We start from the raw sequence: 18,864 nt of genomic DNA on the forward strand, positions 1-18,864 counted from the left end.
AAGGTAAAACCTTTGACTTTTTATTTGGCCACTGAACAACCAGTTGCACAGTACTCAAGTATCTGGCCCTGCCCGAAGTCTCACATAACAATCCAGGGAAATGAAGGTATGGCAGTTACAATTTACTTGCACAACTTCAACTCTGGGCGCTGAGCGTGGGTTGCGAGACAGGCAGATGTCTGTTATAAGTATTCTCTTCAGCAGTACAGTTGAGACAGACAGGAGGCAGAAGATCAACCACTTGCGAACTGTAAGTTTTTAGGGCCTGAACTACCCAACAGAGTAACTTCAAAGACACCTTCAGACTCAGCTAAGCATCAGATCAGACCTACAAATGATTGCCCAATCAGTACCGTGAGTGTGTACTTGAGAGTCAGTGAAAACCCACCACCTGAGAACTACCACTCTGCTTTGACAGTCTGTTAGGAAGAAGCAAGCTCTATAAACTGTGCCACTTAGTAAACAATTATATCAATTAGTTCTATTAAAGTAACTATTCTTCCTGCCCTGTTCACCACTAATCAGCATACGTATTAATAGCTTTTAAAAAGTTTTCTTTTCTAGCTTCTATGTTGGGTGCTGTGTACCTACAGTGCTTGGATGACAGCTTTTGTACCCACCACAACTCTACTAGAACTCAAAGCCAGCTTTGTCTAGGCCCCACACACATTAAAATAATTTAATGTTTTCTTTTCTAGAAGGCAATGTGACTATGGCATAGCTTTTAAAAATTGGTTTTGGAAAGCACTTGAGACCAACCACAAGTAATAAGATCAGTTTTTAAAGCACAGCATGTTTAGCTATGAGTAATGTTGTCCTTCTGTGAAGAGTCCATTCTAACTAATCCTACAGTGTATGGTAATCCCAGCAATGAAGAGAGGACATCTGGAACTGCTCTGAGCAAACTTGTCTGTCAAACCAGCCAGAGCTCCTCCTAAAGCTCTCTTCTCAGAGAGCAAAATGTCTGTTGGTTAAAAGCTTCTGAATAAATGTACCATAGTAAGGATGCTTATTGTTTCATTATGGATCTCCCCATACGGTTAACTTCTGCCTTCAGATTCCAGTAGTGACCCTGGCAATACTGTACCAAACAAAAGGTCTGTGGATGAGGAGAGGGATATTCAATGGAATGGCCATGCAATCAAAAGTATTATCGTTTTGGGAGAAAAGAAAAACTGATGCGATTTGAAAATTTCATGCATGTCCAGGTCACTGAAACAAATATAAATGACAAAATGAATGGCAAGGCAAGACAGAGTGACCAATTCCACTGAATACATAGGCATTGCAATTTCCCTGAGGTTGCAGCAAACAAACATTAAGTGTTTCTAGGAAAAAGGAATGGAATTAATTGAAGTTTGCCAGCTTTTTGCTGTTTCAGGAAGAAGCGTGTTGAAAAAGCCAGTAAAAGCAGCGTGTCTCCACCATTTATCCCATTCAAACAAGGCTGGAGGAGCAGTTGACTGAGGAGTTCCTCAACAAGAACAAAACACTACCCATTTCTTCTCTGTCTGTGTCTCTGTGAATAAGCAAGTCAGTCTAGATGGTTTACTATAGTGAGACTACCTATTAGAAGAACTGAAAAGCTTGTTTCTGTCATCTGTATTTACAAAGAGTTTTAGATGGTATTTTTAATTATGGGGCACCTCTAGAACATACGAGTATGCTCTTTTGCCTGAGTTACTCCTATTGTTCAACCCACAAAAGGACGGTTTCTCTTATCATTGTAATATCCTTAGGGGAAAACAATGTCTGTGAGTGGCAGGGCAAGCAGTCAATGCAGACGAAATAGTGAAGCTGCCAAGAGAGAATGTTCACAGTACTGGGTAGGAAAAACCTATCTATTTTGTGGCTGAAGAGCAAAAAGTGAACCATGAAGGCTTGGTCACCTCCCACAGGTTATTCAAGGAGACCAAGGCTGTGACAATCAAGAATACCTCACATCTCAAGAAATGAAGAAGAGACCTCTCCAAATAAAATCTGTAGTTCAAGAGGAAAAGCTGTTTCTACTATATTGTTCACTGGAACATCTTGCTTAATGTTACGGGTGTGCTGCTGTTTCCACCCACTGAAGTAGGGAACATATCTACACTGTCAACTAGACAACAGACTGTCAGCTTTGGAGACCTGGCTGGCCTCAAAGGCAAGTTCCTAGGAAACTCAGCATCATGGTAAAGGGAACTGTAAAAACTGGGTCATATAATCAGGAAGCAGCTTTGGATATCTCTGGAGTGCTCAGATCACTTAATTTCCCATTGTAAAGCATAGTTTCCTTTTTTTGGCCACCCCTTACTCCCTTTCCACAATGCTCTGAAGGAAGGTACCACCTTCACCCCATGCTAGATAGAAGGAGCGGTGGCCAGGGACAGAGCAGAAGGGGCACTTCTGGTGGTGGTGAGCAGCAAGCAGGAGGGCAGTGTCTACATAATGTAAAACTCCCTGTCCTTCTGCAGCTGTGCATGTAACAGAGAATACAGAGCTGGGTGGATGACTTGATAAGATGCAAACTGAGAAGTGGAGGGCCAGTACGGGGCAATGACAACAGGAGAGAAACAGAGCACAGTTGACTAAGGATGCTCTAATCCTCTGAAAATTTTGTTCATTTATTGGTATCCCTTTAAGGGAATACCGACTCCCAAAGCATCACAAAGAACACATTTATAGCATCTCAAAGTTCCTCTGTTCACCTGTTCACCTCAATTTCTGCACTAGGTGAATTTAAAAAGCAGCATTTTGTCGTATTTGCTCTCTCTTCATCGAGTTATTCTGCGCGCATAGAAACTGCAGACTCAACAAAACTCTTCTCTGACGAGATTATATCAAACTCTTCCCTTACAGCTGAATAAGAGTGCTTAAGAGTTTCTAACGGCAAAGAAACCAGAAGCACTGAATTTTAGTTAAAAGTATAAAGCAGAAAGTGTTGACTGCAACCTCACAGAAACTGGAAGACCACCTTCATGACAACTCTTTGACTCACAGACTTTTGGTGGATTCTCAAGAGAACCCTTTTAGTACAGCGATCCACTGTAGCAGCCCACTTCCTCTTGGCCTCCTCATCCTCCTCCAGCAGGCATCTCCTCAGGTCCTGCTTGTCGGCCTTGCTCAGGGTCCTGTCAGTAACGGGACGCACCAGCTGTGAGAGGTTGAGGTGACTGTACAGGCTTCTCTCCACCACATAGGTGATATTGAATTCGCTGACAGAAGTGCGCCCTCGTAGCCTTCTGTTTGGGAAGCCACAACCTCCACCCCCTTTTGTTTTGTGCCGCAGTAATTGTAGGTCGCAAGTTGTGGGGGATGCTCCTTTCCTAGCAGGGCGCTGGCAAAGAAAAGCTCTGGAACAGGAATAGTTAGTATCCATTTTCTTCAATCGGATCTGCTTCCTTACACTCTGAATCTCCTCCAGGGACACCAGAAGATGGTGCTTGTGCCTGTTGCTGTCATAAAAGCAAATGCTTTCTGTACTTACCCCGTGGCTCAGTGAGCCGAGGCTCTTCTTCATTTCCCCATCTGTCAAGGAGCGGCAAACTTTCTGGGTCTTCTCCTCTTCTGGGTAAGAGAAAAATGTCCCAAGTTTCTTGGGAGGCTTGATAAGGCCACGGCTATCAGTTTTGCTGAAGGTCTTCACCAGCTTCCGGTTAGCTCCCCATGTATCAAGACTGCTGGATGAGGGAGAAGTAGTAAGTGAGTCCGACTCATCCTCTGGCTGCTTTTCGCAGGAGCCGTCAAAGTAGAATTGCTTCTTGTGAACTCCAGAGTAAAGTGCTGACCTGTCATCCAGTATAGGAGAGTTGTCAAGCGAGTGTTCTTCAACACCTACAGGGGACAAAAGCAGCACAACGGACGTCATTGATCATAATTCTCTAAGATGTTTCCCTGTAGAGCCTTATTGTATTTATTTAAGATATCACCCACTTAAAATGGAAGAAAACTCTTCCTGATATAAGCAGCCCAGAAGTTATTTGCAAGTGGATAAATCTGAAGCAGTTCCTTCCATTCATGAAGTGAGAGTTCTGGGATGAGTTAACAGTAGACAGATGAGAGCATCCTGTAAGTAAACTCCTTGTTATTTTAAGTTTCTCTCTTTCATCTGCAGCTAAGTAAGACCACAGATGCTCTCACTAAGAACCCCTTAAAAGCTGAAACTGGGATCTGTTTCTCATGTTTTTCTTCTGATACTTGCATATGATGCTCCACTCTAGTGAGATTACAATAGGCCAGAAGTATAGTCAGATATTAAAAACCAAACAAGTATCTCTCAGGTCCAGTTTTCCAATGCCCAGTGCTGCTGCTGCTGCTGCAGAAAGCAGTATTTTCCCCAGAAAGTTATGGAGCTGAGCTCCAGGATGAAATTAAAAGTTCTGGCTTTTCGATGGGGGAAGAGGCACCAATTTTCATCACACAGAATTTACTTAAACAGATGCAAAGAAAAAAAAGTAGGTCGAATTGCAGGTGTGCCAATTTCAACAGTGCCCTGGTAATGACAGAAACACTTGTTTTTCACCAAATATGTAGTACACAGAAATGGAAGAAGACTTTTTGCAGTGCAAGCACTAGAGATGGGCAAACAGCCAGGTCTCCCTTTTGGAGTGGAGGGAAGGGAATAAAGGACCTGAAATTGCAAATCCTTTTCACATTTATCATTTAAGAAGCTTTTCTCTGGTGTTTTCTTCTGAGCAAAGCATGGGCTCAGGTATTAGATACCATTACGAGGAAAGAGTCAAACAAGAGTACACATCCTCCTCAGTCCTGCCTGACAAATTTCACAGCATTCATAGATATGCATCAGAAACACATACAGAAATGTGACTGTATTTATTTCTTGCCAAAATAAATTTCTTGCCTGACCCAAATCTGCCTTCATCTTTGATTGCTTCCACAGCCTTACAGCAGAGCTAAATTTGAACCACTACTATGATTTACTGAATTCAATAGCAGAGGACACATTTCAAGATGAGAGAAGATTAGTTGCCATGTACAGACTTCCTGTCTTACCTTCAGTTCACTCTGTTGGCAAAACATATTTGACACACATTTGCTGAAACCTAAGATGTTATTTTACCAAGACAAAACTTGCTGTGACATTGAAGGGATAGTGGATCACATCTGACACATAACTTTCACTCTTGAGAACTTTTCTGGGGTAGGTCTGTAGACTGGAGTCTGATTTTGACACCACTTTCACTGGACTGCCCAACTTGCTCTTTTTCCCCTCTACTTCTCAATTTGAACAGAAAATAGACATTCTCCTGGGACTAAGTATGTGCTGATAAACAATTTTAGTCCATCGAGTAAATATGTTTTTAAACAGCTTGTAAAATATGCATTGTGTGTCAACACTGTAACAGATGTTATTTGGAGGGAGTCCATGACACAAAGCCATAATGACACAGATGTAGAAGTGATTTGTTTTTAAATGCTATATAAGAATGGTGCCCAGGAATTAGGAAGCTTCAGTTATTTAGCTCACTAGGAGCAGACTAACACAAAATACACACAGATTCACACATTGGCACATTCTAGTGAGTACCAGATCATCCAGATGTATATTTAGTGTGATAACACAGTCAATAGTAGAAATGTGGGAGAAGGATCTGGGACTAGTATACTTTTCTTCAAAAATTAAAGGAATGTATAAGGGAAATTTGGCAAAGTTGTTCTTTGTGAAGAAATTCTTGAGGAGGATTTATGAGGAATCTTTCTTCTGGGGAACCGCACATCAAGTTTTCAAACCAAACCTACTCTCACACTTTGTTAAAGGCTGTTGAACACTGATGAATTTATTGAAATTTTACTGATGCTAGTCAATCAAAATTTATAGTCAACTCCCAAAACCTAGCAATTTAGTATTTCAACATTCATAACACAGATTCAAACAGCAGCAGCCAACAGCTCAAGAACCGATCCAGTCAACCACAGGTAACTTGGAAGGCCAGACGGCAATCCCCAAATCTGACCACAGTATTTTGTGTGATCTTGCAGAGCCCTCTGACATATCCAAATGGGAATACGGACGTACATTATGAGATATGGGGGTGGACAGCATTCATGAAGCACTTTTAATTTGCCACATGAAAATCTGGATATGGGGAGAATTTACTGAAAGGAAAGCCATAGATATCTACTCCTAATATAGACTTGGCTACTTAAGGTCCCTTCTACTTATGTAAAAGTTATGCAGAAGTAATTGATGTTCTTAATTAGCAATAACTGTTTTTGCTACAGAGTTTCCCTAGAGCCAACCTATAAAGGAACTCCAGAGTGCTAGATAAAGTACAAACTCAGAGTTATAGATAATTTATTCAGAAAAGCCTGTACAAACAGAGAAGACAGGTAGGAGATGGAGAAGAAGGAAGCAGAGCAATTTTTTTTCGGGGGGGGGGGGGGGGTGTGTGTGCGGGGGTGTGGGGTGGGGTGGTGGGAGGGCAGGGGTGGAAAACTGTGGAAAAAAACCTGGAAGGAACTGGGACACTTAAATGAAAGACTGAAGGACAAAAGAAAATAAGGAGGTGAAGCGCTGTAAGAGAGGGAATAGACAGCAAAACAGACAGTTAACATGCTGAAGAGAAAGTCTGGTCAAACCGCAGGAAGGCGTCTGCATGTCCAGTGGCCCCTGGGCTGCTTGCTCCTGCAGCTGCTCCCACTCCTGAAGCCTCTGGCTGATTGCTCCCTGCAGCTTTCCCCAGGCACCCAGGGAAGGACAGGCCTCTCTGGGGTCCTTCTTTCCTCAGAGAGGAGGAAAAATAGCCCTGTTTTGTTTGCCCCATCTCATAATCCATGTTTTTGCTTCCAAGGTAACCCAGCTTTATGCACACCCTATGAGGGGACAAAACCGTTTCAGACCAAGACAGCTATCTGGTCCAGAGCTCTAGACTGGTTGTGCTTTTCACGCCAGCCAGTAACACCATCACCACGCAGGAGAGAGGCAGACTAGATCATAAATCTGCCAACAGCTTCCTGCCACATCCCCAAGAAGATACACACGTCCTCCTTAAATGCTCTAGGAAGGAATCATAATACAGCTCAGCTCACTGCAAAGCTGAGAGGAATCAGCACACAATCCCAGGAAGCCCACTAACATGGAGGGGTGCCACAACTCCAGTGAGGACTCAAACAGGGCTGTGCAGAGAAGCTCCCAAGGCTCCATTAATCTGAGTACTCACACACGGGTACAGGTCATCCAGAGTTAATTCTGCAGCATGGCATTCCCAGGGGCTGAACTCTGCTTCCCGTTTCCCCACCCTCCTCCTCCTCCCTTCTCTCCACCTCTCCCCCTCTCTCTTGGCAGCAGGGCTCATTCAGGAACCAAACTGCAAGCAGGCTCCCCTAGAAGTAGGAGTTAATATTACACAAGGCAGTCACCATCCCACAAGAGTGTCTGATAGAGTTTCTGTACTTTTGCCACACGATGATGCCATGGCACGACTGTACCTACCAACCGGCTGCTACCCTCCCAAAACTAGTGAGAGCTTCACCTGCATGCTGTCCCAGGCCTTGGAGTAGGGAGCAATATGGTGGTGGCTCTGCTGACCTCGTTGCTGAGCCTGTGGGGCTGCTGGCTGGGATTGCTCTTAGTCTCATTCCCTCCCCAGCATGGGGCATAAAACATAAACCAAGTTCTAATCTCTTAATGAGGGGCTCTCCAGCACTGCTGTGGGAGTACCAGGAGATCAGCAGTAACCATATTCTAGGCTGTCACCTTCCTCCTTCCATAGTCTCAAAATGCATTACTTGGGTAAGGCATGCACCATAGGCAAGGCAGTCTTTCCCACTGTCCCTTAAGAACACTCCACCCCTCCCCTCCTCCAGCCCTCCACTTTCTGTGCCCTCTCAATAGAAACATTCATTCACACACACAGTTTTAAACACATGCACAATACTTTTTACCTTCTGTGCTGGGTTTTTTCATTTCTTCTACTCTTATGAGTTTCTTCCTGACTCTGCGAGTAGAATTCACCAGCTTGTGCAACCTCTTAAACTTCACGGACTCCTCTGTTTCATCATCGGATTGTTCTCTTGACTGGCAAAGAAACAAAGGGAATATTAATAAAGTAGTAGTTCCCCGGCTTGGTGCTTCAAGTCAAGTTAACCCAGCTCATCTGCTGCGCTGTGTCAATGCAGCTCTGTAACTAGCATTGTATTTTCATCCCAGATCAGACAGAAACATTTAAATTACTGAGGGTTTTCTTGGCTTTTTTTTTTTTTTTTTTTTTTCCTGAGAGCATGACATACCATTTTGATTTCTAAATATGTGCAACGTAAGATCCTAGGCATTAAAATGCATTCCTGCCCTTGTCTTTCTTCCCATGCATTGTGTAATAACTACTTCCAACGTCCTCTCTCAGTACGTTTCAGGCAGGGCTCTTTCCTAGGGCTCTTCTTACCATACCAGTTATGCTCCTGTGGTTTGGGTCAGTCACTGGTCTGTCTGGCATCTCAGAACTTGCTGTTTAAACCTGGTTATAAACAGCTTCTCCAAACTGAAGCTCTGTCATTGACGACTTCTCTTTTTTTTTTTCCCCCCAGTCTTCCCAGAAAATCAAAAACAGCAGCACAAGAAAGGGATGGGAAGGAAAAGGAAGGAGGAGACCTCATCTGCCTCGCTCACGAACTGCCACAGCTACAAAATATTCCTTTCCTCCTCCCTGCTCCCTACACTCCTCCTGAACGCTCTCGAGGCTGGAATTAAGATGGACACAGCATTCCTCCAGCACTGACCAAGGGAAAACTCTGACCTTTTCAGATATACAGTGCAGTCCATATTCCCCAGCATCCCGTTTCGTTTTGCATCTGATCCAGTATGCTCAGTTCCAGCTGTTTTCCCTCAAGTATCAAACATTACAGAGACAAAAAAAAATTCCCTTCTCTCCAGCAGCAGTGACACAACAAGCTGAAACAATCCATTCCTTGTGAACAAGACGACGACTTCGATTTTCGAGCCAGATCCAACGTTCTATGTGCTACTTCCTCTGTCTTAATCAGTTCAGAATGTGGAAAGCAGTGGGGGGAGGGGAAGGGGAGAGAGGAGAGGAGGCCGGCAGGGCTCTTCGGCTTGGCCAGGACAGCCCTGGCACTGCACGCCGCTGCGCGTTCCTGCGCGGGCTCCAGCTGGAGCGTGGTATGGATCGTATACCTTTGTTTTCACCCGCAGTCCCAGCCAATTTGCCGCATTCCTAATGGTCGGCTCTAAAACCCTCATGCAACTTCCTGCCGGCACAGCTATCTGGGTTTCCACAGCACACTCATCCTTTTTTCTTCTTCTCCTTAATTAAACTTTTAAAAAAAGAAAAAAACCCAAATGCAAGCCAAAAAAAAAAAAAGTCACCCTCTCCTCTTCCCCACCAAAAATGCTGTCTTTTCTTACCCAGAGGCTGAAAAAAAGAAATAAAAGACAGTCCAAATATAAAAAATGCTTTCTGCTTTTCTAATACACTTAAATATCAGGATGTGGTAACAACGGTAGATGCCACGGGGCAGGACATCAATTAGCAGCTGCAGATGCATGGGTACACTTTCAAAGGCACAAACAGTGCCTGCAGGAGCCAGGGCAGCTCTGAAAGTCAACCTCAGAGGCACGCACCTCACAAGGCCAGCAGAACCACACCAGAGCAAACTTCAGCCACTTTCTGCAAGGGCACTCTCAATTACTGATCTCCCACAAACTTCATGTTACTCCAAAACAAGAAGGAATAGCAAATGGGCCACATATGGCAGCAGGAATTGCCATTCTGCCATCCGAGAGCCGCAGGAATGAGTTTATTACAGGTACAGGCTGGCTAGGTAATTAATAATGTTCCTTTGGGAAAAATAGGGCTGTAAAGAGGAGTACCAGATTTGTTTATATCAAGAGAAATTAAGCAGCAAGCTGAGCATTAATTCAGAGATTATGGCTGGGACAACTTAGTGGCATGTCAAACAACAAGACAGACATATTTAGATAAGATGACAAATGGATTATTAACCATAACCAAGAAGTTCAGTCAAGACTTCTTAGGCCACGAAGCACATCCTGGCAAGCACCCATCATGCATACTCTGCACTCAAATTATGTTTGTTTGAAATGCAATTACTCTAAGTCATCGCTTTCCTTCATTACTTTTCGGACACCCTTAGTTTGCAAGACTACTGTTTGTAAAACTGTGAGCTCTGTATGATTTAGAGAATGGCTTGTACATGGTCCTCCCACCCAGGATTTCATCAAAGAATAAGCAACAAGTTTTACTTTTGCACCACTGGTATCTGATAAAGAACTGTCCCCCTTTGTGTTATGAAGACCCAACGATAACAACAAAAACTTTTACAATGTCTGACATTTGCACTCATGACCACCGCAGTGAAAGTGAGCACCAAAACAGCCTCAACGTAAGGTACCGACATCAGACCCGAATAGGTAGTACAGCAGGTCCCCACCACACTTCAAAATGAAGTCCCATTGGATCCAAGTGCCAGCTGCTTTTCCCCAATGCATCAGGATTCCCGGCACCCTTTGAGCCTGGGTCTTCCCCCACCCTTCCTAGCGCTGGTGCTTGGCTGAGAGAGGCGAGAATAAAACCAAAGTCAGTCTCTCTCCAGCAGCCTATTTCCTATCATATTGGGTATAGCACATGGCATGGAAAATCTCCTGTAAAGGAAAAGGATGGCTAATAAATTTATGCAAAAAGGACTGAAAATGTTGGTGACTACGCCAGTGGTGCCGCTTAGGAAAATTTCTTGTGAAACAATACTATTCCATGAAAATGAAACCATTTTGAAAAATGGTTACTTTTGATTCGCTTCCTGTTTTTGACAATTTTAAAAAAAAAAAGGCCTTGAAATTATCAAAAGTTTCCATTTTGGCACATGGGAAACAGAGCTTAATTTTCCAGTTCAAGCAATGCTTTCTTTTACAGCTAATATTAAACAGAAAACAGAAATGTAAAGCATTCAGACTGTAAGCGACATATTTGGAAATCACTGAACTTGGATGCTTTGACTGTCCCAACCCACTCTGCCCTCCCCGCTTCCTTGGTGACCGAATTGGGGGTTTTTGGTGGCTGTTCCTGACTTCAGATCGGAAAAATCACCCCAGTCTCCCCAGTGTGCAGCAGGACGGGGAAATGGCTTCCCGGACAGCTCTAGCAGCCAGTTCTTGGCATGGGGCTCCCATGCAGCTGGCTGCTGGCACACCGCCCCCCCACCTTTCCCCCCCTTAACAAGCATTTCAGTGTGCTGCAGCACTGCAAAAGGGTAGACATAGTCTGTTAAAGAGGGAATGACACATATGCAAGAGGCTAGGCTCGCCGGCACGGGAGGAGGCCATGCTGCATGCCCCCCTGCTCCCCCAGAGTCCCGTCAGGCCAAGCCTCAGCACCATTAACGTGCCGGTAAAACAGCCAGGGCCGCTCCATCTCCCCGTTCCCCCGCGCATTGCCAGAGCAGGCCTCTCCCCACGCTCCAAGGGGAAAACAAATGGATTTGCAGTACTGTAAATAGGAACAACTTAACTTCCATCTCCTCTGCTCCAAATTTTTCCATCTTAAAGCCCATATGGCTCAACTTTTAATTATTTTGGCTAATGCTGTATGTAGTAATTCTGTGGCGAATGCTTAAGTGTTTCATTTCTGGTTTCCAGGGCAACATTACATCAGATTGCAGACAGCTGGCTCCACAGCCTTAAACCATAACAAATTGGCCAAGCCAATGCACAAAAATCGCGCTTGCTTTAAAGAGAGAGCACAGGGCTCGGCCGGGCTGCCGGGGAGCCGGTGAAGCCTGCGGGGCCCCCTTGGCGGGGCTGGCCGGGCGGGGACGCCTTTCCCCGTGCCGCTTGGAGCAAGTGCATCCCCGACATCTGCAATGCTCTCACGGTGCGGAAACCCGCCAGCTTGGAGAGCTCGGCTGCACAAACGCGCAGAGGACTTCAGGGAAACAGGGACTAAATTAACAGCATCTGGAAATACCAAGGACTGCATGCAGAGGACTGCGGCCACCACGTACCACATGGCTGGAAAACTATGGAGAGGCCAAGGCCCGTCCCCACCACCCAGCTCTTTGCCGCTAACAAACATGGCCACAAAAATAGGAAGATGCTCTCAAATCCAGGAGAGATCAATTCCTGCCGCCACCTCTAGCGTCTCTTCCACTTGGAATACTTCTCCTACTCGTGCACCTCTAAAGGCCACGCTTTGCATCATCTCGTACGTAAGATCAAAGTAAAAAGCCTTTTGTTCAGGAACAAATAGGAAATTAGCACATATACTTCGATATGCAAGGACATCTCTATAGTTCTGCTCCCGGAGCCCTCTTTGCTCTCTGTCCCACTTTTCTCATGCAGTCTCTTTGCTGCTGCCTGCTCTAGAGGCAAGGCACATGCCTTGCTCTGTCGCTCTCTAACATCCAGCCCATTTCACACACCATAGAAATAACAATCTTAACCTCCCCCTTTGAATTAGTGCTTCACACATGCACACACACACACACACAGAAAATTAGCTTTTATTAGGGTACTTGGAATTAATTGGCAAAATGTAAACCAGAAGTAAGTAGGCAGCTTTCGGCAGGACTATGTTTGGAAACACTTCATAGTTATAGCAGCAGCCCTTAAAAAACACAAGATAGACAAAGCCTGCTAGCCAGGTCCTTATAAAAAATGTTTAAGAAACGCTAGGACAATATCCAGTTAAAGCTATCATAACTGATTAATCTGTTACAGCTCCATAAACAAAAACATATGTGACTTTTACATGAGCTGTGTAAAGCCATTTAGAGTGATGTTAAAATTTTACAATTTGCTTTATGCTCAGTGATAGTTCAGCCTCAAACTGAAATCTCTAGGAAACCTCCCACTTAAGAAACAAGGAAATCTCTTAATATCTCATTAAGCCCAAGCTGCAATTATTTTTGGCTATCAGACAATCCTTGTCCAGCAAAGTGGGGCAAAATACCACATTCAGACTCGTGGGCATATCACATCACACCCCCCAGCCCTGGCTAGCTCCCTTCAGAACTACGAGCTCTGTAGTGAATGCAAAGAGATTTTGCTGTTCCCTTTAGGAGACGTGGCTACACGTGTCCTTTCTTCTTTCTCTCTAACACGCACTTTACATTCGCCAAAAAAAACAACGATTCTAACTTTTTAAAAATTTTTATTAAAGATGCCTGGATAAAGTCAGAGACAGGAAAACAGAACAGAAAATAACTTAAAAGCCCAAGGAAAAGAAGAGAAGAACTGAGAAAAGCTATGCATGCTGTGCTGTGCCTAAGAATAACCACAAAAGCCTTTTCTCTTTCTCCCTCTGAAACAGGAGGCACATCCTCTCCACATCACGCTTCATGCTCAGTGACTTACCAGCTTCGGCATTTATAGGCCTAAAGCTCAGTTTCGAGTAATTCCCCCTGAGTCCTCAACTGCTGTCAGCTTCGTAACCCTAAAATTTAGGAGCAGACACTTCTTCTTAAGTATTGTATTCGCTCCGAATCCTGCGCACAAAATGCCTCTTCTCTGGAGTTACATTATCAGACACCAAACTGGCTCCGATTCCAGTGCTGAATATGTAAAGAAGAAAAAAGCGTGATGCTGGACTCAATTAGCTGTTTTCTGCTCACTGATTGATTCCCCCAGTTACTCGCTAGCTGCATAACTTGCAAGAAAGGCATAAGTCATCAGCTCTAAGCAAATCTTCTATTCACCACAAGGAAAAAAGGGAGTGTTGTACATGGCAAACAATCCCTGTTTTCACTGACGAAGGCTTGCTGACCTCTTGCTGGCCTCCAGTTCCTTAATTACTGTCTATGGAATTTCAGTGAAAGAAAAAAATTACAGAGAATCTCTGCAAAGCCAGGACGAAGACTGACCCTCAAACATGACCACTAGAGTGGAAGCTGTGTCTATAGGAAATATAACTTAAGCCCTTTACCAGGCTCTTTTTATTTTCACTTTTTAATTCTTTTGACAAAAAGCCCCCCATAGAATTTCCCTTTATAAAGGGCTAATTTGACAGAAAAATAAACCTTGCTTAAATGTTTTTTAAATTAGTGAACTTAGATCCTTTTTTTTTTTTTTCCCCTTCCCCTTGGTTTCAGTGCTATAAAAAAAAAAAGAACATCACTAAGAACTGGAAAGGCAAATGATGTTTAATTCAGAGGTCTCAGACTGGTCTAGAATTAGCCACATTGCGGCTTTATGAAGCATTGTAGCGTGACTTCCAGCTTCTCCTCCTAGGCTGGGCTCAGATCTCACTTCCTAAGAAACAGTCTCTGAGATGGCCAACTGACATTCCTCTTATAGTCAACCATACCTAATCCCAAACCTTGGGACAAATCCAGAATTTAGACGATTCTTCTCAGAGCACAAGAAAACACAGACCAAAACCTCTACTAATTAGGAGCACTGCTATCCAGTGGCGGAAAGCAGTAGCAAAGGCATACCACAACAGCACCCTCTTTAAGCCAAGAAAATGTTCCCCTTACTCAGGACCATACCATCAATGGCCAGTTAAACTGGATTCACCACAGATCAATCACACAGTGAAATCACAGTGGGAGTAAATATCTATTTCCTTTTATGACGGGCTGATTTTAATGAGCCACCTAGCCAAATGTCCTTTTCCAATTTTCTCCACCTTTGTACTACTGACCGTACACAACTTTTCTACTCCCTAGTGGTCATGTAAACTAGATTTACTGGCATGTTGCAGCTGGGTTCTTACCCTTGAATTACTTCAGCCCCAAAACTCTGATGTAAAACCCTATGGAAAACTCTAAGCTTCAGATAAAACCAGCTAGTGTTCTCCAATTTCAATAACATACCAACCCACATCAAGTGAAACATGACAGTGACTTCCTTGAAATGCATCCCAGATTCCCTTAGAAGTTCATGGCCATGAGTGAAACTGATCTAAGTTTGGAGCTTTGCAACTTGAGTTTTGAAGGTTTTGGGTTTCATTAAGAAAGTTGCGCAAACCTCTAATCCTTGCAGAGGCTGTTTGTAGAAAACTGTGAAGCTCAGATGTGATAATCTGCAGCATATCCTGAGGTTACAAATAAAGGCCTCCAAAATTTTTAAGAAAATTAACAGAGGTGATAAATGGTTTTGCCACTTCACATAATTAACTGCAAAAGCATGAATTACAAAGGCTGTGGAAGTCTAAAACGTGCAGTGGTAGTGTCAGCCCCCCCAGGTAAACTGCAGGAAACTGTAATCCCATGTCTGGGTTCGGTCTGTGATTACTTACAATGAAATCAAAGGAGCATCCAACGGCTACTTTGGTGAAAGATATATTACACATTAGCTGGTGACGACATTGCTTGCTGAAATTAGTGGGAAATATTTGTCATAAGTAACAAGAGCACAAAAATTTAATTCTCCCAGGAGGTCTGTCTTGATACCAGAATAGTCGCTTAGGCAAATTCCTAGATGTTAACTGTTTCCACGTTTTACTTAAATAATTTTGAGAAGCACATTGCTGATGTTTGCATCTGCAAGCCAGACACATTCCTCATGGCGAACTGTTTCTCTCACTGATTAGCATAATTAATTTTAATGACATTACAACTGTACTCATGTATCACTCGTCATAGGTATACGTGGCAGAATGAAGCTCTGCACTACATTATTCCATATCTGTTAGAATACATCATTCCTTTCCCATTCTCCTGCAGACTCCTCTATGCATGGCAAAGAGAGTCTCTAACAAGGCGCTCTCAACTGCATCTTGTGTTTTGGCAAGGCTGCAAGGGCCTGGAGAGAATCCCTGTTCTTTGGTGTAGGCTGTACTATTAATGAATGAAGTACAGCACTGGTGCTGGAGACCAACCTCTCTGCAATTCAGAAAACCAAGGGTGGAACAGCAATGCATGAAAAACAGGAAAATTCGTACCCGAGAAAATAAAAAGAGAGAATGAGAGCCCTTTAGTGAAGGGTGTGGTAATTTATATTACATTCTTATTGTATTTTCAAACAATTTAAGTGTTAATGTTACTGTCCTAAGTGCGAGGAAGGAAACATCAGCGGCGGGGAGGGGGAGCAAGTGGTAACCGACAGGAGCACAATTAAAATTTTCTATTGTACCACAAGTAAAGATTATTCAGCCTGAGTCTGCCAAATAGGGCAGTGAAACACATGGCTTTTGAGATTCCTAATTCTTAAACTGAGCAAGGCTTTGTTCCAATTTAATAGGCTTGGTCTCAGAAAAGATGGGGGTAGGGAGACCACATTATGGATTACAGCATCTCCTGCTGGTGGATGCATGCAGGGAGAAATCATAGGAAAAAGCTGTTACCACTGTCCCCCACCCTCTAGGTACTAGGCAGAGAAACTAGGCAGCTGCCCAAGGGCAAAAAGGTATAAAAAGCCAAGTAATGTGTTAGAATGAATATTAAATTAATTTGCCTTCCCACCTCCCACCCTCCCCAAATACGTGGCCAAACATTTTGTGGTAAAGTAAGGCAATAGGGATTGTCTGAATGCAGTCAAAACAGAAGTGGTTACAAACACGCTTAATTACAGTCACTGCCTGCGCATTACTGTAAGCTCTCTTCTCTGAGTCATGATAGCAGGAAGATTTTTCTCAGAGACCTTACGATGGCCTAATTACATCCAGTCTTCACATCCGCAGGAGCAGCTCCTACTGGCAGTGAGCAGACTTGGGCTACATTACTGCTAACCACTCGGTACAATCCTGAGGTGACAATGCTTAGTACCCCTAGGGACACATACCTAGCCAAGCTGTATCAGATGCCAACACGGACAGGTCTTGCATGGTAAATAATACTTAAAGAAGTGATATAGTTTTATTCCTAAATAAATGCGTTTCTCCTGCAAATGCTAAAGTGTTCTGGAAAATTTTAGGCCAAATAGGTGAAAAACTCCTTACAGTGTTCTACAAACTCAAATATAAACACATCGATGGTCTCTCGCTCTGCTGTCATCACTCCATAGTGCTGACCTTAAAACTTTGCGTGGCGTCCTGGGAACTGTAATGATGATTTGCGTTTCTCTCATGAAGGTTTTTGTATTACTATACTCATGGGAAACCCTGCTCTTATGCATGGATAGAGAGTGGGGGGAACAATCGTAACAAAATACACTGTAATTCTTTTGCTACTGGCTTTCACCAAGCGATGCTGGACACCATCCCCGAGATCAGTGGAAAGGGAGGGCAGCCAGCATCTCCCAGGACAGGTCCCTGTGTTAGGCACATAGCGTGGGAATTTAGCATTATCATTTTGAAGCCATATCTCATTATTGGCTATTTCTTCATCATAATTGTTACTAAGCACTGACAGTATTATAGGAACTTGGATAGTAATAATAAACACACCATCCAATGAGGCACATCAGTGCCTTTCAGGAAATCTTAACAGAAATTGGGTCACTAGACTCTTTGGAGCAAAGATGAAAGCTCTGCATTCATTCCTAGCCATGCTCAGCATCAGCTCCTTTCCGCTACTTCAAAGACCATGCAGAGCCTGAAGGTGGCAACAAGCTCTCCAAGAACTGAAACATAGAAACATCCTCTTCCACCCTTTAGCCTTTCATGGCAAACCCCCCCCCCAAACCATACAAACACTGGAAAGTCCTGTGATAACAGCAAAAACAGGGCTAAAATAGTGCATAGCTTTCAAAATGCTCAAAGTATCCATGTTGTTTCATCTTAAACACTACTATTTAAATTAAACCCCCCCCCATCATACCCTAGTCTCCATTGATATCCAATGCTGGTTCCCAATATGCATCAACTTTAAGCTTACTTCTGATAAGTTAAACTGACTATACCAAAAGTAGGGCTTTTTCCTGTTTACTGTAACAGTCCTGCAGTATGAGCAATAATAATGTTAACAAATGGTTAAACATTTTCAGAATCTATCTGCAACATGAATAAAAATAAATTTTAAAATTGCTGTAGTTAGAAAGCATCCACAATCTGAATCACTGCAATACAGTATAACTCTGAATAATGTGGATTTGCTGTAGTTACACTCAGATTTACTCTTGAGGTAATTGGTGCTACAGAAGTAATACTGTAATTATTTCTTTTCTTCCTACTCTTCACACTTACCAAACAACACAGTAATGACTGTTGTGAGTCAGAGATCATTCTATCAGACTTTGTCTTTTGTCAGTCAGCTTTGTACCATCGGTAATACAACCCTGACTCAACAGCTTCAGCATCTCTCAGATTGAAACGAATACGATGCAATGTCCATTCTCATCTGTTATTCTGCCTTTGACAATGATAGTAGTCACAAACCCACTACTGCACACTCTTTCAACTTTTAGCCCCATTTAACGACTTGGTAAATGGAAATGTCCTCAGGAAATAACACGAAGAACAGGAGCAACAAAAGATTATCTCGCTCCAGCTAGAGCTGTGGCTATGCGGACTCAAGTCACTGCCATCTGGTCCGAAGTGGATTGACAGAAGATGGAAAGGAGCAGCAATGCAGGGGAAGTTTTCCCGAGCATCGGCCTCACAGCAGACGCAGATGTGCATGGCATGCCTCCACATCTGCACAACTGCTGCCACTCTGCCCAGCGAAAACAAATGGGGTGCCAGTTTCATACTGGTTACAGTGCCACGCTGACAGTCTTGGGTGAAGAAGTGTTGGGAGGCCATGGAGGTAAAAGAGCACTGCGGGGCTCCCGCCAGCCACCCGCGGGCCATACTGTTGGAGGGAGATGCTGGTTTTGTTCTCCCTGCTCATAAATTTTATGGCCCCTCTCCTGAGGCTGCTAAGGCCACATGTGGCAGGTGGGGAGGTCTCGGGGGAGCACGGCACAGCTCGCTGTGGCACCCTTCAAAGGAAGGCCAGCTATGCCACCTGGAAGCTCGCATTAATGAGTTCTGGGTGGCTGACCATTATCTGCTGAAGAAGCCCAACAGAACA

The 18,864-nt window shown here is 43.7% G+C and overlaps 1 protein-coding gene across 1 annotated transcript in view; it reads right to left on the bottom strand.

Moving 5' to 3' along the window:
- Nucleotides 1–18,864, bottom strand: part of SASH1 (SAM and SH3 domain containing 1) — a 560,220-nt gene that overhangs the window by 24,317 nt on the left and 517,039 nt on the right. The window contains 2 exon segments of the mRNA XM_075748449.1: nt 3,467–3,813; nt 7,885–8,017. Of these exon segments, the coding sequence (XP_075604564.1) occupies nt 3,467–3,813; nt 7,885–8,017 (480 nt within the window).

Source organism: Balearica regulorum, chromosome 3 (genome assembly GCF_011004875.1).
Source record: "Balearica regulorum gibbericeps isolate bBalReg1 chromosome 3, bBalReg1.pri, whole genome shotgun sequence".
NCBI classification, from domain to species: domain Eukaryota; kingdom Metazoa; phylum Chordata; class Aves; order Gruiformes; family Gruidae; genus Balearica; species Balearica regulorum.